A 21,985-nucleotide genomic window follows, 5' to 3' on the forward strand; every position below is an offset into this window, starting at 1 on the left:
CTGATCTGTTGATAGCTAAATGGTGAGTGTCAGGAGGATGGAGACAGACTAGTCCATGGCAGGACAAGGGGTGATGGACACCAACTGGAACACAGGAGGTTCCACCTAAACATAAGGAAAGTGTTCTTCCCTTGAGGGTGATGAGGCCCTGGAGCAGGTTGCCCAGAGAGGTTGTGGAGCCTCTTGTCTGTGGAGGCATTCAACCCCACCTGAATGCATTCCTGGGTGATTTACCCTGAGTAATCTTGCTTTAGCAGAGGGTTGGACTAGGTGATCTCCAGAGGCCCCTTCCAACCCCAACCATTCTATGATTCTGTGATACCCTTAGGTGAGGAGGCATTGCTAGCTGTGGAGGTGGCAGGGGCTGTGCTGCAGGCCCAGCAGCAGTGGGGGAAGCCCATGTGCAGATGTCCTCTGTGACTTTGTCAGCAGTGTTCAGAAATAGCACTGGCTGAGAACCTCCTGTGTGGTGTCACTGACACCTCCAGAGTCAGGAGGATGACCTGGATCTTTCTGTTCTGCAGGACCTCTCTGTCTAATGTAACAGCAAATAAAGGGACACAGAGCTCCTAAAAGTCACCTTACCTAACCAGAAGGACCAGATCCACTGGTGAGCCAGCTCTGTCTGCAGCACGGTCACTCATCTGTTTCTTATGACCCAGGCAGCTGTGTGGAGCAGAGGTAGAAGGAACAGAGTTAGTGATGAACACAGCCCAGGCTGTCTTAACTCCATGTGCTGTATTTTGACACTGGTGGGCAAGAAGGCTTAGAAACCAAGGGTAGGTAAGAGTCGTGCATGCTGCTTCTCAGAGCTTGCTGGCCCAGTCACTGGCTGTAGAAAGAGGTAAGTCCTTCCCAGTGGAAAACTCTTTCAAAAACCTGGGCAGTATACAAAGGTGAACAAGTGGACAAGGCATGAGATGATCCAGTACCTGAAGGGGGGCTACAGGAAAGCTGGGGAGGGATTCTTTACAGGGGCTTGTAGTGATTGGATGAGAGGCAATAGATTGAAGCTTGAGGAGGGGAGATACAGACTGGAGATTAGGAAGAATTTCTTTCCAGTGAGGGTGGTGAGACACTGGAACAGGTTGCCCAGAGAGATTGTGGATGCCCCCCCCGGAGGTGTTCAAGGCCAGACAGGATGAGGCCCTGAGTAAGGTGGGTTGGTGGGAGGTGTTCCTGCCCATGGCAGGGGGTTGGAACTGGATGATCTTTAAGGTCCCTTCCAACCCAAACCATTCTATGAATCTATGAAATGAGGAGGGAAGTTTAAAACAATTAATTGTTCTAAAAAGGGAGAGCATCACTCTTCCATCTTCACGTGCAAAGTATCCTAGCTGTGCTTCTCAGGTCTCCTGCATTCTCTCTGAATCAAGCAAGGTAAAAGGAGATTAGAGTAGACACCATCAAGTGTCCTTTGCCACCATGAGCTGTATTTACTTGGTGATGAAAGCCAGGCTCTAATTTTGTAGGTCTGATCTCAGAAGTGTCAGCCTCTGTTGAGTCTTGTGGAAAAGCTGTGGAGATTCAGATCCAAGTGTTTTTTCTTAGTGGAAATACAGGGCTTTTAGTGCAGTTTTGGATCATTAAAACTGAAAAAAACCCTGCATTTTGTGATGCTTAACCCCTCTCTAACTGCTAAAAGGTAAGAAAATTAGCAGGCAGTGGCAGTTAATGCAGTGGTTGAAGGTTACTGATAGAGTCCCAGATAGGTCAGCTAGGACTCTGCTGTTTATTATGAGGATAAATGATCTGGAAAAGATGGTAAGCAGTCATCTAAGATGTCTCCAGACAGTGTCATAAACACAATGTCATCTGGAAAAGAATTTTATGAGGCACAGTAGTAAATAGCCTGTGAAAAATCAATCCAGCTGAAGGTGAAAGATTCATGTGGTTGGGGGAAAAAAAAAAAGGTTGTATATTTATATGGAAGCATAGAATAGTTTGAGTTGGAAGCATCCTGAAAGATCATCTACTTCCAACCCCCTTGCCATGGGCAGGGACACCTCCTACCAGACCAGCTTGCTCAAGGCCCCAGCCAACCTGCCTTTGAGCAGTGCCAGGTTTGGAGCCTCCACAACTTCTCTGGGCAACCTGTTCCAGTGCCTCACCACCCTCATGGGCAAGAATTGCTTCCTAATGTCTCATCTCCTTCCAGCTTCTTCCAGTTTGAAGCCATCACCCCTTGTTCTGTCACTCCATGCCTCTGTCAACAGTTGCTCTCCAGCTCTCCTGGAGGCCCTCTTCACATCCCGGAGGGCTGCTTTAAGGTCTTCCTGAAACCTTCTCTTCCCATTGGAAATGGACCAGAAAAAGCAGAGAAGATCCTGAAAGTTGCACAGAGTTCATTATGATTTAGGGTTTATCAATCTGTAAAAGAGCAAATGGGTGACAAAAGGATGCTCACCTGTACAAGGGGGTAGGATAGAAACCTCTAGAATCAGAAGAGTTTTTCCTGTCTCTCAGCTCTTACAGCCAAAGGAAACAGAATTTAACAAGTGGCAGGATAAAAAAAGCTGTTTCTTCACAAGGAATAGTTAAGTTGTGAAATTTCAGCTGTGACTGTTAAAATTTTCCATAGATTCAGGGAGGTTTTGAACAAAATAATGGAAAACCAATTCAGGGAGCAGGTCCAGAGGAGGCCATAAAGATGATTAGAGGGCTGGATCACCTCTCCTTTGGGACAGGCTGGGAGAGTTGAGGCCGTTCAGCCTGGAGGAGAGAAGGCTTCAGAGAGACCTTAGAGCTGCATTTCAGTATCTGAAGGGGACCTCCAGGAAGGCTGGGGAGGGATGTTTAGAAGGGCCTGTGGTGATAGGATGAGGAGCAATGGTTTGAAACTGAAGCAGGGCAGATTTAGGTTGGACACCAGGAGTAAGTTCTGTTCAATGAGGGTGGGGAGACACTGGAACAGGCTGCCCAGAGAAGTGGTTGAGGTCCCATCCCTGGAGATATTAAAGATCAGACTTGATATGTCCCTGGGCAGCCTGATCTAGTTGGAGGTATCCCTGCTGACTGCAGGGGGATTAGACAAGATGTCCTTTGAGGATCCCTTCCATCCCTATATATTCTGTGAACCTGTGAACCTGCCTTGGCATGGGATTTGACTCAATGATCTCCAGAGGTCCCTTCCAAACCCTGCCATCCTGTGATTCATTGTCCTGCCTGCAGCACTGACAAGCAGCATGGGTGCATCCTGCTTGTGAGAGCTTCAACAAAAGAAAAATCCCTGTGAGATTTATACAGCCTTGGCCATTTCCTGGAACCAAAAAAAATGCCAGAGTGAAGGATGTTTGTTGAGGACAACCACGACTCACCCCCGCATGCAGACCCTTTATTAGTAGGGGGTTTAGTTTAAATCAGCACCTGCTGGGTTTCATTTTTTAGCTTGCATGACAGTGGCCCATGGATGATGAAGGCTTTGCAGTGTTCTTCCTTTTTTCACTTTCCACCCACTGACTCCTCCAAACTGGTTTCCCTTGTTTCATGCATTTTTCCTGCTCCTGGCAGTCTTGTCAGGCTTGTTACTCCTGCTGCCGCCTTTTTTTCTTTTCTTTCCACTACCTTATCTGTCTGCCAGCAGGAACAGTGAGAGCACAGGAGAAATGTCACAGCTGCTGTCACTGTCTTCTGTGTCTAGCTTCAGCATGACCTCTGATGTGATGGAGAAAGCTGCACCAACAAGCACCATTAGGTATTTTATGGTTCTAGTGTCTGTAGTGACTTGTGGTGGAAGTAAACAGCTGAAGCTCTTCAATGAAAGTCATAAAGATGCCATTAGTTGGGTGAAGCAGAGCACTTTCTCAAAGCAGTTGTTGAAAAGCTTTGTGCCATTAGGACTGGCTACTCTCTTCTGTTCCATGCAATTTTTATGCCAAATGGATCAGTTTTTCCAGAATAAGGGACTCTGGTGACTTGCTTTCTTCTTCACTTTTCCTCTTCTCGGGTGCATTAAGAAGAGTCTGGCCAGCAGGTCTAGGGAGGTTCTTTTCCCTGCTCTGCTCAACCCTAGTTAGGCCATATCTGGAATATTGTGTCTGGTTCTGGGCTCCCCAGTTCAAAAGGGACAGGGAACTGCTTGAGAGAGTTCAATGGAGGGCTATGAGCATCTCTCTTGTGAGGAAAGGCTGTGATAACTGGGGCTGCTTAGTCTGGAGAAGAGATGGCTGAGGGGGAACCTGATCAATGCCTGCAAATATCTGAAGGGTGGCTATCAGGAGGATGGAGCCAGTCTCTTTTCAGTGATACCCAGTGATAGGCTGAGGGCCAATGGATGTAAACTCAATCACAGGAAATTTCACCTCAACAGGAGGAGAAACTTCTTTACTGTGAGGGTGCTGGAGTCCTGAATGAGGCTGCCCAGAGAGGTTGTGGAGTCTCCTTCTCTAGAGATCTTCAAAACCCACATGGATGCATTCCTGTGTGACCTGCCCTGGGTGATCCTGCTTTGCAGGGGGGTTGGACTCAGTGATCTCTGGAGGTCCCTTCTAACCCCTAGCATTTTGTGTTTCTGTAATTACTCTGTTCCTCACCTTACCTTGGAAAGCTCAGCAGAGCTACAGAGAACAGCAGTCCTTTGTCTTGTCTTTGTGTCTACACTGGTTACTGGGTGCCTTGATGATTTTAATAGGAGAACTGATAGAAGAACTAGAAGGTCAGCAATGTGGCCAGCAGGTTGAGGGTTGTAATTCTCTGCCTCTGCTCTGTTGAGACCCCACCTGCAGTCCTGTGTCCAGCTGCAGGATCTCCAGCACAAGAACGACATGGCCCTGTTACAGAGGTCCAGAGGAGGCCATGTAAACGGTCAGAGAGTTGGAACAGTTCTTCTATGAAGAAAGGCCAAAGGAGTTGGGGTTTTTCAGTGTGGGGTAGGGAAGGCTCCAGGCAGAACTTGTGGCATTTCAGTATTTAAAGGGATCTTTAGAGAGGGAGATTTTAGTGAGGTCTATATTGAGAAGACAAGGGGCAGTGGTGTTACACTCAAGAGGGTGGTCTGGGATTGGATATAAGGAAGGAATTTTTTATGGAGGATGGTAAGACACTGGAACAGGTTTCCTACAGAAGTTGTGGATGCCCTGTGATGAGAAGTGTTCAAGGTCAAGTAAGATGGGGCTTTGAGCAATGTAATGTACTGAGAGATGTCCCTGCCCATGGTATGAGGGTTGGAGATGATCTTTAAAGGTCCCCTCCAACCCAAACCATTCTGTGATTCAACCTCACGTTGGTTTGGTGGTGTTCATAGATTCATGGAATGGTTTAGTTTGGAAGGGACCTTAATGATCATCTAGTTCCAGCTCCCCTGCTATGGGCAGGGACACCTCCCACCAGCCCAGCTTGCTCAAGGCCTCATCCAGCCTGGCCTTGAACACCTCCAGGGAGGGGCACCCATAACCTCCCTGGGCAACTTGTTCCAGTGTCTCACCAATTATCGAAGCTTTTTAATAAGCTTCATTCTCTGTCTGTCTGTTTTCTCTGGCTCAGTATTGATCTTGAAGCCCAAACTCATTGCCATGCACCACGGCTGTGTTTCATTGTAATTCCACACCAGTCAAGAATAATCTCCATAAATCCAAACTGCAAGGGCCATGATAGAATTAAATGTTGTTATCCCCAGCCTTTATGTAAATAATGGAAGAGTTTGCATGCAGTGGGAAAAACAACCTAATAATTCAGCAGAGGTGTTCTGGCAAAAGTTGCAGACATTTCCTGAAGGTCTGTGTTGGTGTAAATGAACGTTAGATGAGGTCCAATTTATCTCCTGCCATTTCCCTGCCAGAGGAGCAGCGTTTTGCCAGTGGGTATATTAAATATTTTATCACAAGTGCAGCAGTTGCTAATTTGCTGGCACACATAAAGTGATTGCCTTTGTCACTGCAGTTAGCTGAATGGCTCCTTCTTAGCTGTGATGCCTTGAGAGCACCTCTCCTACAAACACAGGCTGGGAGAGCTGGGGCCGTTCAGCCTGCAGAAGAGAAGGCCTCAGGGAGACCTTAGAGCTACATTTCAGTATCTGAAGGGGACCTCCTGAAAGGCTGGGGAAGGGCCTGTGGTGAGAGGATGAGGAGCAATGGTTTGAAACTGAAGCAGGGCAGATTTAGGTTGGACATCAGGAGGAAGTTCTGCACAATGAGGGTGGGGAGAGACTGAAACAGGTTGCCCAAGGATATGGTTGAAGCCCCATCCCTGGAGACATTCAAGATCAGACTTATGTGTCCCTGGGTAGCCTGATCTACTTGGAGGTGTCCCTGCTGAGTGCAGGGGATTGGACAAGATGGACTTTGAGGATCCCTTCCAACCTGATGCAATCTGTGAGATTCTGGGAACTTAGCACCATGCCAAGCAGGTTCTCTTGGACTAGAAAGAGTTAAATAGTTCCCAAAGTTGTTGTGTAGAAAAAGTATTTTGCTGTGGGAAGATGCCTCATTTTTTGGCATGCAATGATCTCCAGGATTCATAGAATTGGAGAATCATTTCAGTTGGAAAAGATCTCCAAGATTGAGTCCAACCTTCAGCCCAACACCAGCATGGGCACTAAACGATGTCCCCGTGTGTCATGTCCACGTGTTTCTTGAACGCCTCCAGTGATGGTGACTCCACCAGCAACCTGGGCAGCCTGTTCCAATGCCTGAGCACTCTGAGTGAAGAATTTCTTAGCCCTTGATTGAAGGTGTTGCTTTGAAGGAGTGTTGGTCACTTAAATCACCTCTTTGCTAGAAGGAAATCAATTTCTTCATTCACCTGACATAAATCAAGATCTCTTGGAAAGATCAGTAGGGTCACGTTGGCTTTTAGCTCTACTGAGAACAAAGCCAGCATGTAGGAGTGCTTCCAGGAAACAATAAAAGCATGGGCTTGTTTGTTCCTAGACCTGGACCTTTGCAAACCCTGTTCCTCATCTTTTTCAACATTTGAATGTGTTTTCCTCACCTCCTACTGAGCAGGCAGGCAGGCTACCAGCACCCTGGCCTGGATCAGTAATAGTGTGGCCAGCAGGATCAGGGCAAGGATTATGGTGCTGGCAAGGCCACACCTTGAGTGCTGGGTTCAGTTTTGGGGCCCACACCGTAAGAAAGACACTGAGGAGCTGGAGCAGGTGCAGAGAAGGGCAACATAGCTGGTGAAAGGTCTAGAGAACAGGGCTGGTGAGGAGCAGTTGAGGGACCTGGGGATGTTTGGTCTGGGGAAAAGGAGGCTGAGGGAAGACAACCTGGCTTTTTACAGCTCCTTGAAAGGAAGTTGGAGCCAGGTGGGGGTTGGTGTCTTCTCTGTAGTAACCAAGTGACAGGATGAGAAGAAATGGCCTCAAGTTGCATGAGGGGAGGTTTAGGTTGTATATTAGAAGAAACTCTTTGACTGAAAGAGTTCTCAAAGCCTGGCAGTGGCTTCCCAGTTGGATCCTTATCCCTGTAGGTGTTTCCCAGAGGCAGAGATGTGGTGCTGAGGGCCATGGTTTAGCCCCAGCCTCGGTAGAGTTAGAGAATGGTTGGACTGGATGATCTTAAAGCGTTTTTCCAACCAAAATGATTCCATGATTCTCTGAAAAATGGAGGCCACCAAGACCTCTGTTCTTGTTCTCAAATGGCCCTGGTGGCATTGGTGACGTCAGGATGAGCGTTCACAAAATGACCTCTCAGAGGAACTGCAATGAGGAGACAATGCAAGAGTTCTGCTGGTAGGACCTTGTGCAGAACGGGATCTGATCAAGGCTGTGGCAATGCTGGGATGCAGCATGATGTGTTAAGTTCACAACAGAGGCTGAAAGCAGCTTGTGAGAGGCCTACTCTGGGGAAACAAAAATACCTCCTTGTAGCTCTTCCCCAGGTTTCCTGAAATCCTTGTCACATGAATTGTATCCACATTCCAATTCTTACGGATATTTTGCAGCTCCAGCCCCCTTGGATTCTGCTGTAAAGCTGTTGGGGCACTGATGGCTGGTGCTAGAAAGCCAAAATAGAAAGAGAAGTTTGGAGGTAGACACAACAACTTGAAGGGTCCTTCAAGTGGCTCAGTTGGTAGTGCATCAGACCCTTAATGGGAAGGTTGTGAGTTCAAAGCCTGCAGTGGGCAGTAGCGTCCTCCTTACTCTAGTCATGAGGTCTGGGGTGACAGGTTGGACTTGATGATCTCTGAGGTCTCTTCCAACCTTAGGAATACTGAATACTGAACAAGTTGAATATAAGGCCCTGGGCATGAAGCAGCTCCTGCCTCGCCCGATTCTGTACAGCCGACATCATAACTCTCCTTCTATCCTGCTGTGCCTGGCATATTTGCATCCCAGTGTGTGCTTTGTGGGGTGAGTAGAGCATGGCATGGAGCAGTCTGGATGGGATGACTCATGCACAAAAGAGACCTCCCAGAAGGTTCACTGGGCTACCAGCTGCAGCCTGGTGCTGAGTCCCCTGTCTGTCTGTCCCTTTGACGTAAAGCAGCATGTGCTCTTTCCAACTGCATGACCTGATAAGCTTCTCTTGTCCCATCTCATGAGTGGAGATGCTCTGTCTGCCCTGTCTTTATGCAACTGGAGATACTGGTCACCTCCATCAGATAAAGGTGAGAGGCTGGGAGGTGTAGCAGCTGGAAAGTTCTTTATGGCCAAAGAGTGTAGGTAGTGAAGAGCACAGGGTGATGGCACAATTTTGCGAGGAATATAATCTGGGAAGATTTGTGGGTCTTTACCTGGAAGGCCTTGAGCAATAGAATGGTTTGGGTTGGAAGGGACCTTAAAGATCATCCAGTTCCAACCCCTTGCCGTGGGCAGGGACACCTCCCACCAGCCCAGCTTGCTCAAGGCCTCATCCAGCCTGGCCTTGAACACCTCCAGGGAGGGGGCATCCACAACCTCCCTGGGCAACCTCTTCCAGTGTCTTCCCACCCTTGCTGTCAAGAGTTTCCTCCTCATCTCTGGTCTAAAGCTTCTCTCCTCAAGCTTCAGTCCAATCCCTCTCACCCTATCGCTACAAGCCCTTGTAAAAAGCCCCTCCCCAGCTTTCTTGCAGGTCCCTTTCAGCTACTAGAAGGCCTCTCTAAGGTCTCTGCAGAGCCTTTTTATTTCCAGGCCCCATGGACTTGTTCACCACCTGCTCACAGTGCTGTAGCTCTGGGTGAATTCATCTAGGAAGGTTGTTTTTTCAAACAGAGTAACTGACCCTTTGTTTATCTTTTTAGGCTGTGAAGCATGTTACAGAATTGTCCAACAAGTGGATGAAGGGCAAAGGCAAAAGCGCTACTGCTAGCTAGGAGAGCAAGATGGGAAATACAACCACCAAGTTCCGCAAAGCTCTGATCAATGGAGATGAAAACTTGGCCTGCCAGATCTATGAGAGCAACCCTCAACTCAAAGAAACTCTTGACCCAAATACTTCCTACGGAGAAACCTACCAGCACAATACTCCTCTCCACTATGCTGCTAGGCATGGGATGAACCGGATCCTGGGGTAAGGCTGCCTGGAAGCTCTGCTTGGCAGTGAGTGACCAAGCTAGGAAAGGCCGGAGCTGGGTGCTGAGTGCCTCGTGTGCACGTGTCTGCATGTCTGTGTGTGGCTGCAGACACACAACTTGTAGCATGGTCAAAGAGTAACAGAAAACCTGGCAGTGAGCCTAGGATCACAGGCTGGTGTTCAAGCCCATATCTGGGGCTAAATTCTAGTAGTTGCTCTGTCACCCAGGGCTACAAAGATGATGAGAGGGCTGGAGCATCTCTGTGATGAAGAAAGACTCAGAATTTGGGCTTTTTAGTCTGGAGAAGACTGAGGAATCTCATCAATGCTGATCAAGGATGGGTGTCAGGAGGATGAGACCAGGCTTTTTTCAGTGGTGTCATGACAGGACAAGGGGTAACAGGCACAAACTTGAACATAACAAGCTCTGTCTAAACATGAGGAGGAACTTCCTTAATTTAAGGGCACTGGAGCAGGCTGCCCAGAGAGGTTGTGGAGTCTCCTCCATCTCTGAAGAGATTCCAAACCTGCCTGGACTTGTTCCTGTGTGACCTTCTCTAGGTGACCTTGCCTTGGCAGGGGAGCTTGGACTCCAGGGGGCCCTTCCAATCCCCACCATTCTGTGATTCTATGAAGGAAGTATTAACTCTTTGCAGACTTCCATCAGAAGCAGTGTCATTGGCAGCCTTTCAGATGCTTCCTTTGTCATCACCCCACATGACTACTGGTGTAACCTCACTCCTTGCTCTAGCAGGATATAACTAGTGGTATGGAAGTCACAGAATCAGAGTCTGATGGGGGTTGGAAGGGACCTCTGGAGATCATTGAGTCTAATCCCCCAGCTAGAGTAGGATCGCCTAGGGCAGGTCATGCAGGAATACATCCAGGTGGGTTTTGAAAAGTCTCCAGAGAAGGAGACTCCAGAACCTCTCTGGGCAGCCTGCTCCAGGGCTGCAGCACCCTCATAGTAAAGAATTTTCTCCTAATGTTGATGTGAAACCTCCAGTGTTCCAGTTTGTTGTCCCTTCTCCTAAATCCTGACAGTGTTAGTAACAGTTCTTAGGGCAAATTGAATTTCGTGTGTACAGAAGTCAAGATAATAGTCTGGATTTTCACTGCTAAATGGTTAGTGATCTATCAACAGATCTTTTGAGCTTACAATGGAAAAAATCAGTGTTTCCTGCTCAGACTTTTACTCCATGCAGGAGATTCCTGGTCTGTAAATGGAGCATAATGAAACAGAGAAGAAACTGTAAGCAGTAATAAAGAATGTTCTATATAATGAACAAAAATATCCATGATTACTTTTACTAGGTGTGGCTTTAACCACCAGGTAAATAATAATGCTCTTTAGAAAATTATTTAAAGCAGCTCCTGCTTCTCTACAGCTGTCAGCAGTGACTTAAAAGATCTTATCAGAGCTTTCTAGTCCACTGTGGTTGTTTTGTTCCAGTGCATTTAGGGGGAGAAGTTCTTTGAGTTAATGAAATAACCATGATTATTCCAAGTTTTATGCATGAATATTGACCTGCTCTGTAGGAAGGTGGATGATTCATTAATTGTGTGAATTAATTCATTGCATATGAGTTTTAAATTACTGGCTAACAGGAGTTGGCTCTTCTGTATCTTGTATTAACTCATGGCTCACCCACACCTCTGTTGAAGCTCAGAAAGCTGTGAGCTTTAGGTTTATGCCTGACCTGGAGTTTGCAGTGTAACATTTTAATAGCAAGCTGGACTGAAGGACTGGATGGGGCCATCCAGAGGGACCTGGACAGGCCAGGAAGGTGGGTAAGGAGAATCTTAGGAGGTTCAGTAAGGTGAAGTACAGGGTCCTGCACCTAGGATAGGGCAGTCCTAGATATCAGTCCAGGATGGGCATGATGAGATTGAGAGCAGCCCTGCAGAAAAGGACTTAGGGGTGCTGGTGGGTGAAAAGCTGGACAGGAGCCAGCAATGGGCACTTGCAGCCCAGAGGCCAGTGGCAGCCTGGGCTGCACCAAAAGCAGTGTGGCCAGAGCTGAGAGAGGGGATTCTGCCCCTTTGCTCTACTGAGACCTCGCATGGAGTGCTGTGTCCAGCTCTGGAGCCCTCGTGTCCACACCCACATATTTCTTGAACACCTCCAGAGATGGTGACTCCACCACCTCCCTGGGCAGCCTATTCCTATGCCTGATCACTCTTGCAGCAAAGAAATGTTGGGATGCCTGGAGTGAGGGAATGTGCCAGTTGTTTATTTATCAGCTTGCCAGCCTGGAGATCTTGCCTGTCTTGCTGCTTTGCTGCAGACACCAGTAGCAGGAAGTGTGAACATTGCAGCCTTTCTTTTTTTGTCACTGTTTTCAACACCCTTTTTTTTTTGTTGTTGTTTTTGGGGTGCTTTTGTCACCTCAAGTTTGGATTCTGCAAAGAGCTGCAGCTTGAAGCAAACCCTGAAGACTGCAACTGGAGTAAAGTCTGTCTGCCTTGTGGTTAAGTGGTATTTCTCACAGGCAATGCAGATTTTCACAAGATCTTCTCAGTACATTTCCAGGCAAAATGGAGCTCTTCATACCTCTGAAGGTGTGAGCCAAATTGCAAGGGTCTGGAGCGCTGCTTTGTGAAAGTCTCCTGCATCAAATCACAGAATGGTTTTGGTTGGAAAAGATCTCTTGGGTCATTGAGTCCAACCATTGAGCTAACACCACCATGGCCATTAAATCACATCCCCAGGTGCCATGTCCACATACTTCTTGAACATCTCCAGGGATGGTGCCTCCACTACATCCCTGGGCAGCCTGTTCCAATGCCTGACCACTTTCAGCAAAGAAATTTTTTCCAAATGGCCAACCTAACCCTCACCCTGGCACCATTTCAGTCCATTTCCTCTTGTTCTATCACCTGATACTAGGGAGTAGAGACCAAGCTCTACCTCACTCCAACCTCCTCTCAGGGAGACTTTTGGAAGAGATTAAAGAGAGGAAAGTGGGGAGGAGGGGGGGACTCGGGAAATATGAAGCCCATTGATGTATCCAGAATGAGCTGCTGCTTGCCTTTGGTAGCTCTGGTGTTTTTCACCCATTTGTGAGAAACAGAAGAGAAACAAGTGAGGAGAATAAGTAATCAAACCTAATTTTCCCAAAGCCCAACAATGAGTTTTATAAAGGCCATAAAATTTACATGCAAAATTTACATCTGATTCATACTGAAGTTTTCAACATATTTAGACTTAGATGGGATGTGAGGAACAAGTTCTGCACCATGAGGATGCTGGAACACTGTAACAGGTTGCTCAGGGAGGTGGCTGAGGCCCCACCCTTGGAGATCTTCAAGGTGAGGCTGGAGAAAGCTCTGAGCAAGCTGCTCTAGTGGAGGATGTCCCTGCTGAGTGCAGGGGACTTTGGATAGATGCCCTTTGGAGGTCCCTTCCAAGCCAAACCATTCTATGATTCTGCATTGAGCTTAGGCAAGGGAATGGCCTTTTTAGGGGGTTTTCTGGATTTCTTGGGGGGGAAAAATCTGCTGATCCATCTGGCTGCAGGGGTGGAAAATTTACCTTGCTGATAGGCTGTTAATTGCTAATTATTCTTCTCCCCCCCTGCAGAACTTTCCTTTTCGTTCGAGATGGAAACCCAAACAAACGCAACGTGCACAACGAGACATCTATGCACTTACTGTGTATGGGACCTCAGATCATGATCTCAGAAGGAGCTCTTCATCCTCGCCTGACACGACCCTCAGAAGATGACTGCAGAAGAGCAGATTGTCTGCAAATGATCCTGAAGTGGAAGGGAGCAAAGCTGGATGAAGGCCAATATGAACGAGCAGCCATCGATGCTGTTGATAACAAAAAAAATACACCCTTGCACTATGCTGCTGCCTCAGGGATGAAAACCTGTGTTGAGGTAAGAGCTGGTATCTGACCACAGCTCTGCATACTGCTGATGGTCATTGACATGGGTAGTGGTCACAGAGTTGTTCTGGGGCAAAACCCCTGACAGAATCTATTCACCCTACCTCAAGTCCTGCCTCCAGTTCTGGTGTCCCCAGCATAAGAAGGACACAGAGCTGTTGGGAGTGAGTGCAGAGGAGGCCACAAAGATGATCCAAATGCTGGAGCACCTCTTCTATGAGGACAGGCTGAGGAAGCTGAGGTTGTTCAGCTTGGAGAAGAGAAGACTCCAAGGGGGACCTTAGATCTACCTGCCAGTACCTGAAGGGATCCTACAGGAAGGCTGCAGAGGGACTTTTCCTGAGGATGTCTAGAGACAGGACAAGGGGGAATGGTTTGAAGCTGATGGAGAGCAGGGTTAGACTGGAGCTTAGGAAGAAGTTCTTCAGCACAAGGATGGTGAGAGTCTGGAATAGGCTGCCCAGGGAAGCTGTGGCTGCCTCCTCCCTGGGGGTGTTGAAGGCCAGGTTGGATGAGGCCTTGAGCAGCTGAGTCTAGTTGAGAGGTGTCCCTGCCCATGGCTGGGAGGTTGGAGGAGATGATCTTTAAAGTCCCTTCTAACCTGAGCCATTGTACGCATTTTTTTAACTCCATTTTTCATTAATTGGAAAAATGACAAAGATGCAGGCAGACCATAGTGTCAGAAAAAATCACAACTGCTGCAGAGTAAACTGTGCTTCTGGAGCTGGGCTGCAGCTTTTAACTGCAGGCTGCAAAGTCAATGGGTTTGAAACTCATCATTAAAGTTCATGATTCTTGTTGCTTCACAAAGAATTGCTCTGCTGCTCACTGCCTCTGATAGCTTTCATTAGATGCATCCAGCCACTAGATTGCCAATTCCCCAATTAATCACAGAAACGGGGTTATGTTCTCATGGCAGTAGGCACTGTTCAATGTACTAAAGCAGTTCTGACTCCAATTCACTCTGTTTGTCTTGGAGTCAGACCAGGGCAGGGATTGTCCCCCTGGACTCAGCACTGGGGAAGCCACACTTTGAGTGCTGGCTTCAGTTTTGGGCCAAGAAAGACACTGAGGTGCTTTAGAAGGCCCAGAGAAGGGCAGGGAACTGCTGAAGTGTCTGGAGAACAGGGCTAGTGAGGAGTAGCTAATGGACCTGGGAGTGTTTAGTGTGGAGAAGAGGAGCCTGAGAGGAGACCACCTGGCTCTCCTCAACTCCCTGAAAGGAGGTTGGAGTGAGGTGTGGGTTGGTCTTTTCTCCCTAGGAACAAGTGACAGGTTGAGAAGAAATGGCTTCAAGTTGCACCAGGGGACATTTAGGTTGGACAAGAGAAGAAACTTCTCGACTGAAAGGGTTCTCAGAGCCTAGCACAGGCTGCCCAGGGAGGTGGCTGAATCCCCATCCCTGGAGGTGTTTCCAAGAGGCAGAGGTGTGATGCTGAGGGCCATGGTTTAGCTCCAGCCTTAGTAGAGTTAGAGAATAGTTGGACTGGATGATCTTAAAGGTATTTTCCAAGTCAAGTGATTACAGTATCACAGTATCACCAAGGTTGGAAGAGACCTCAAAGATCATCAAGTCCACCCTGTCACCACAGCCCTCATGACTAGACCATGGCACCAAGTGCCACGTCCAATCCCCTCTTGAACACCTCCAGGGATGGTGACTCCACCACCTCCCTGGGCAGCACATTCCAATGGCGAACGACTCTCTCGGTGAAGAACTTTCTCCTCACCTCGAGCCTAAACTTCCCCTGGCACAGCTTGAGACTGTGCTGTGGCTCTGTGGGGTTACTGTGGGTAGATGCCTGAAATCAGGCAGTAATTTATTTAATAACAACAGCAGTACTCCATGGCAAACAAAGCTTCTCTGTTATAATTTGTCTTCTTCCTCTTTTCTTTGTTTATGTTTTTGTGTGTTCTTAACCACGAAGTCTTCTCTTCGGGATAATAGTTGAGTTGGCAATGAGTAACTCTCTTCACTTCACTGTTTTACTTTCCAGCTTCTAGTAAAACATGGTGGAGATCTGTTTGCAGAAAATGAAAATAAAGACACCCCCTGTGACTGTGCAGAGAAACAGCACCACAAAGAGCTGGCTCTGAACCTGGAATCTCGCATGGTATTTTCACGTGATCCTGAAGCTGAAAGCATTGAAGCTGAATATGCTGCTTTAGATAAAAAAGAGGTCAGAGGATACTTTACTTTTGGGGTATTTGACACATTTGTGGGTATTTTACACATTGTTCTATTTGTAGCAGTTGCACTGGGGCAAAGCCCTGCAAAGCATTTCAGCAGGTGCTGTACTTTGTGGTGTGGGTTTGTAAAACGTTTGGTGTTACACAGTTCTCTATGGCTTTCAGGTTAAACTCAGACAACATAACATACGGGACCAAAACTAAAAAGTTGGATTCTTATACTTAATTACATGGGTTGTCTTGAAAGGAAGTAGAGTGAGGCCAATATGGTGGGAAACTGTCTCTGAAAACAAACATTTTGTACACATTTTCGTTTCTTCAGCCTTCCTGCCTGAAAAGGAGGGCAGGAAAAAGTCTGGAAAGGAGAAATTCTGGAGAGGGAAAATGTTGTGGTGGATTTTCCTAGGCTGAGACAGGATTGAGTGTCACCAAAAAGCAACTGGGTAGGGCAGGATTTCAGACAGGTCATGTTTTACAACGTGATGCCTAGAGCTGCTGTGTAGCAGAACTTTAGTAGAAAGCAGATAAAAAGAGGTGGTGTTATTCTGAAGTCATGTTTTGAAAGAGAGAACAATGCACTGTTGCACATTTATTTGCCCAGATCCTGGTATGTCTTCCAGGGGACACTAATTTGGTAAGAGGAGGCTGAGGGGAGACCTTATTGTTCTGTACAACTTCCTGAATGGAGGCTGGGGTGAGGTGGGGGTTGGTCTCTTCTCCCTAGTATCGAGTGATAGAACAAGAGGAAATGGCCTGAAATTGTGCCAGGGGAGGTTTAGGTTGGAGATTAATAAAAGTTCCTTTGCTGCAAAAGTGGTCAGGAATTGGAACAGGCTGCCCAGGGAGGTGGTGGAGACCCCATCCCGGGAGGTGTTCAAGAAATGTGTGGCCATGGCACGTGGGGACGTGGTTTAATGGCCATGGTGATCTCAGGCTGATGATCTTAAAGGTCTTTTTTAACCAATCCAGTTCTGTGATTGGACAAGAAGATTCTGAGCAAAATTTCCCTCCCACATCCATCATCTGAGCTTAAATAGCTAAAATCAGAACACACAGAGAAGTGCTGGGATCCAGTCAATATTATGAAGTAATTTTGGGTAAACCAGAAGATTTCTGTATGGCTGCTCCCTTAAAAAAGGCCTTGCCTCTGACTAGCTTAACCCACCTCCTAATGACATGTCAAAGAAAATTCATTCAGATTTAAATATGAGTAGTCTTAGATCACGTTTCCCTGATGCATGCCACACATGGTCACTTCCATTTCAAAGTAAGAAAGGCCTTGTACCATTCAATTAATTTTCTGAGCTAATTTCCTTGACTGCATTCAAATATCAACAAGCTTAATTAGGTTGCTTAGTCCTAGGTGAGAGCTCATGAGGTGAGGTTTAATATCCTTCAATTGCACATTGAAAGAGCAAATGTAATGAACTCATTGTAGTGGCTCTGAATATTCCCATCTAGAGACACCCAAATGGTTATAAGAGGAGGGTTTGAAGTTCTGCTTTTCTCTGTTAGCTAAACCACTTCAAAAGTTGCAGTTTACCACTCCTTTGGTTGTACAAGTAGAACTATTTGGATGGGACCTGAAAGATCATCTAGTTCCAACTTCCCTGACATGGGCAGGGACACCTTCTACTAGCCCAGCTTGCTCAACCTGCCTTTGAACACTGCCAGGCTTGGAGCCTCCACAACTTCCCTGGGCAACCTGTTCCAGTGTCTCGCCACCTTCATGGGCAAGAATTGCTTCCTAATATTTCATCTCAGTCCAGGTTCTTCCAGTTTGAAGCCATCACCCCTTGTTCTGTCACTCCATGCCTCTGTCAACAGTTGCTTTCCAGCTCTCCTGGAGGCCCCCTTCAAATCCTGTAAGGCTGAGTTTTAAAGGAGGTTTCTGAGCATCATGAGCTGGAATCAGAATCTTTTACAGCAGAGAGAAGTCATCAATATTTGGAGCAGTTCAAAGCAAACCTTTCTGCTGTTACATGAAGGTTACATCTTTAGAACTGAAGATGGTGTCTTCACAAGGCTCTGCCAGACTGTCTTGGACAAGTCAACCCTTTTAAGGATTCTCATTGTGCAAAGCCTTCACTCTGGAATTTCCAGACAAAGCTAAACTGTGCCAGCCTAACATTTCCTTTCTTTCAGCTTCCTCTCTGGGCTCATCTATTATTTTATGAAACAAATGCCTGAAGTTTCAAACACATTCTTCAGAAATATTTCCTTTATTACTTAGACAAAATTGGGATGCCTAAAAGAAACAAAAAAAAAGCAAGATCCCCAAATCCCTGCAGGGTTGTGTGGAATGCTCCAGCTGAGATCACATAATAGGCTGTTACTCAAGGGAGATATTTGTCAGTGTTTGACCTAGAACCAATCAATTTAATATAGAATTCTGAGAAGAAAATACTAGATCCTGGACTAAGCATCTGTGCTGCAGGTTTAACAGGAAAGCCTTTTCTTTGGGGGATGTTATTCAAGAGTTGAGCAGTGTTGTGCTGACAAAGCTGCTTGATTCACAACTGCAATTCAAAATGCAGGTCAGCTTCAGTCAAGACAATTTGCGCTCTGCTTCCATTTCCCGCCCCCCCTTTCTTTGCACTTAGAATCATTCAGGCACCCAGCTGTTTGTATCCCTGTCTCTCTGACATGTTTTTCTAAATGATCTCTTCTGTAAGAAATTAAGTAGGTCAGTCAAATTCCAGCGTGCTAGGAATCAAGTGGCCCAGATTTATTTCAGTGCATGCCATTAACATTCAGATTGTCCTTTACTGAGTCATGCCTGGGCAGCACTGGAAGGACATGCAGAAACTCCCTCAACTTGGGCAATCAAGATAAAGGTCAGGACACTCACAGGCCATTTTTCTTCTGCTTTTCTTGCTTTCTCAAAAAGGACAGAGCCAGTGCAGAGCTGTGACACCTTTACTCTTGCCAATCACAAAGGTCCTGATATCATAGAATCCTCAACTGGTTTGGGTTGGAAGGGACCTTCAAGATCATGTAGTTCCAACCCCTCAGCCATGGGCAGGGACATCTCCCATTAGACCAGATTGCTCAAGGCCTCATCCATCCTGGCCTTGAACACCTTCAGGGAAGGGACATCCAGGACCTCCCTAGGCAGCCTGTTCCAGTGTCTCAACAGTTGTCTCTCTTCTTCTCACAGCCATATGAGGGGCTAAGACTCCAGGACCTGCGAAGGCTTAAGGATATGCTAATTGTGGAATCTGCTGACATGCTCCAGGCTCCTCTCTTCACGGCAGAAGCCCTGCTTCGGGCACACGGTAATCCAGAAAAACCTTTCAAGGCTAAAGAAGCTGTTTTCAGCAAAATGCAAATTGCTGTTGTCTAGTTAACTTTTGATTTCCCAAGTGAAAGAGAAGTAACAGTTAATCAAATGGCAGGAAACAGTTCACACCGTGCTTCAGAAAGAAGTACAGCTGCAGGATGTCAACAAGCATTGGAGGCAGATGGAGACAGTTAGGAAAGTGATTCAAAGTCAGAATTATCCTGGAAGACATTTTAACTCAGGGAGATGGAGAAACAGAGCTTTCCTATTTCACACACTGCTTCAGAAAGAAGTACAGCTGCAAGATGTCAAAAAGCACTGAGGGAGACAGGGAGACAGGAAAGTGATTCAAATTTGGAATTATGCAGTATGGAAGAAAAGATTTCCCTGCCTGTGGTGAGAGACACACAAGCAGAACTTCCATCCATGTCCAAAAAGTCAGCTTTGTTGCACTTATTTTTGTCAGACCATTGGGTTTTCTGCCACTATCTATTTGTGTATAAAACTGGATCAAAAATGTGGTGTGGTTTGGTTTGGGGAGTTTGGCTGGGGTTTTTTTGTGGCAATAAAAGCAGTGTGACCATGTCAATAAATGGTTGGAAATTGCCTTGGGTTTGGAAGCACCAACTTGCATGTCCTTGGAAGGATTTTTATAGTCACTCTTCTAATGCAGGGTATATTTTTCCATCTGTAGATCTGTAACTAGTGTAATTCCACTGAAATCACTCTGTGCTCTCATCACATCCTTGAAAGCAGGGTTGTCAGATTGGGAGTGTACCAGATTGAGTGTTTGCTCCAAACAAAAGTATCTCTGAAACTCAGTGGAAGCTTTAGATTTTGATTCAGGGATTCCAGGCTTCTGCTTACTGAAGCATCTGCATTGTTCCTGGATGCCAGAGGAACTACTCAGGCAGTTAATGGTTTGCATGCTCGTTGCTGGATTTGCTGGATTAAGTTTCCATTTGTGGACTCCTGGTGAAAGTAAAGGGAAAATGAAATAGGAAAACATGGTTTTAAACCCACAACATTTGTCAGACTGTCATGAGGAACTCTGGTACCTGGAACTCTTCTCTTTTACATTTGATAACTGGTGCTTGTGTTCCTTTGAACACTGAATTCAGTCACCATGAACTTGTGGTGATCTGATGATACTTAAGGCACTGTCTTTGCATATATCATGGAATCACAGAATGGTTTGGGTTGGAAGGGACCTCCTAAGGTCATCCAGTCCAACCCCCCTGCAGTCAACAGGGACACCCTCCTCTAGAACAGCTTACTCAGAGCCTTGGCCAGCCTCACTTTGAATATCTGCAGGGATGGGGCCTCAACTACCTCCCTGGGCAACCCTCATGGTGCAGAACTTGTTCCTCACATCCAATCTAAATCTGCTCTGCTCTCATTTCAAACCATTGTCCCTCGTCCTGTCCCTACAGGCCTTTGCAAACAGTCCCTCTGCTGCCTTCTTGTAGCCCCCCTCAGGTACTGGCAGGCTGCTATTAGATCTCCCCAGAGCCTTCTTTTCTCCAGGCTCGACAACCCCAGCTCCCTCAGCCTGTCCCTACAGCAGAGGTGTTTCAGCCTTTGGATCATCTCTGTGGCCTCCTCTGAACTCACTTCAACAGCTCTGTGTCCTTTTGCTGGGGACACCAGAACTGGAGGCAGGATCTCAGCAGAGCAGAGGCAAGGGGCAAAATCCCTTCTTGCCCTGCTGGCCACATTCCTCTGGATGCAGCGCAGCACACAGCTGCCTTCGGGGCTGCATGAGGGCACTGCTGGCTCATGGGGAGCTGCTCAGCAGCCAACACCCCCAAGGATCTTTCTTAAGGGCTGCTCTCAACCCACTCTGTCAGGCCTTGTGCCTGGGATTTGACCTTGCCCCTTGACTTGTAATTCTGTAGCCATGTGTCCTGCCATACTTGAGCATGCATGTTTGTTTCTAATGATTTTAGCTTACTGTCTGTATATTCTTTTGAGAAAATGCATTTTTTTAACCTTGTCAGCTGCCTAATTTCCTGTATCTGTGCATTTATTGGAGACTGGGACAGGGAGAAGTTACTTGAAGCCTGGATGTCTAATCCAGAGAACTGCTGCCAGCGTTCAGGGGTTCAGATGCCAACGCCCCCTCCAAGTGGTTACAATGCTTGGGATACGCTGCCCTCTCCGCGGACTCCACGCACCACTCGCTCTTCTGTAACTTCCCCTGATGAGATCAGCCCCTCACCAGGAGACCTTGAGACAGCTGTGGTAAGTTTATAATTAGATCTGGAACTAGCAGGGCAGAAGAGATCATTCTAAACATAGTACACCTATGCAGACAGGAGAGCTGTGTTGTCTCATCTCAGTCCAAAAAACACATTTGTGAAGCTTCCAAAAGCAATGAACAGGGAAGCTGACATCTTAAACATCCTATATAATAACACCATGGAGCATCTGGTGATACAAACCAGTCTGTTTTCACCTTGGCTGTCACCCAGAAAGTAGCATTTTAGCCAGCTACACTCAAAGCAGAGCATGTGACTCTTTTGAATCACAGAATTGTCTCAGTCAGAAAAGCTCTTCAAGGTCGCATCCAACTATCAACCCACCACCACCATGGCCATGAAACCATGTCCCCAAGTGCCATGTCCCCAGGTTTCTTGAACACCTACAAGGATGGTGACTTCACCACCTCCCTGGGCAGCCTGTTCCAATTCTTGACCACTCTTACAGCAGAGAAATTTTCCCTAAGATCCAACCTAAACCTCCCCTTCTTGAGGCCATTTGCTTTCCTCCTATCATCTGATTTTAGGAGAAGAGACCAGCCTCCACCTCACTTCAGCCTCCTTGCAGGGAGTTTTAGAAAGCAATGAGGTCTTCTCTCAGCCTCCTTTTCTCCAGACTAAACAACCCCAGCTCACTCAGCTACTCCTCACCAGCCCTGTTCCTAAGACCCTTCACCAGCTTTGTTGCCCTTCTCTGGAGCTGCTCCAGCCCTTCAATGTCCTTGGAGTGAGGGCCCCAAAACTGAACCCAGCATTTGAGGTGCAGCCTCACCAGTGCTGAGTCCAGGGCCATGAGCTTCTCTTCTCATCACACCCTTATCAAGAGTTTCGGTTTGTAGATTCATAGAATGGTTTTGGTTAGAAGGGACCTTAAAGTTCCAACCCCCTTGACATGGGCAGGGACACATTCTACTAGCCCAGG

At 47.0% G+C, this 21,985-nt stretch overlaps 1 protein-coding gene across 4 annotated transcripts in view; it reads left to right on the forward strand.

The window, feature by feature from the left end:
* Positions 1–21,985, forward strand: part of ANKIB1 (ankyrin repeat and IBR domain containing 1) — a 65,355-nt gene that overhangs the window by 17,363 nt on the left and 26,007 nt on the right. For all 4 annotated transcript variants that reach the window (XM_068157000.1, XM_068157002.1, XM_068157001.1 and 1 more), the window contains exons 2-6: positions 9,166–9,434; positions 13,021–13,321; positions 15,327–15,509; positions 18,680–18,797; positions 20,838–21,046. In XM_068157000.1, coding sequence (XP_068013101.1) covers positions 9,247–9,434; positions 13,021–13,321; positions 15,327–15,509; positions 18,680–18,797; positions 20,838–21,046 — 999 coding nt within the window. In that variant the 5' untranslated portion in view covers positions 9,166–9,246. The remainder of the gene's footprint in view (positions 1–9,165; positions 9,435–13,020; positions 13,322–15,326; positions 15,510–18,679; positions 18,798–20,837; positions 21,047–21,985) is intronic.

This window comes from Melanerpes formicivorus, unplaced genomic scaffold, assembly GCF_026170545.1.
Source record: "Melanerpes formicivorus ecotype bairdi unplaced genomic scaffold, bMelFor1.0.p_v2 SCAF_35, whole genome shotgun sequence".
Taxonomy (NCBI): domain Eukaryota; kingdom Metazoa; phylum Chordata; class Aves; order Piciformes; family Picidae; genus Melanerpes; species Melanerpes formicivorus.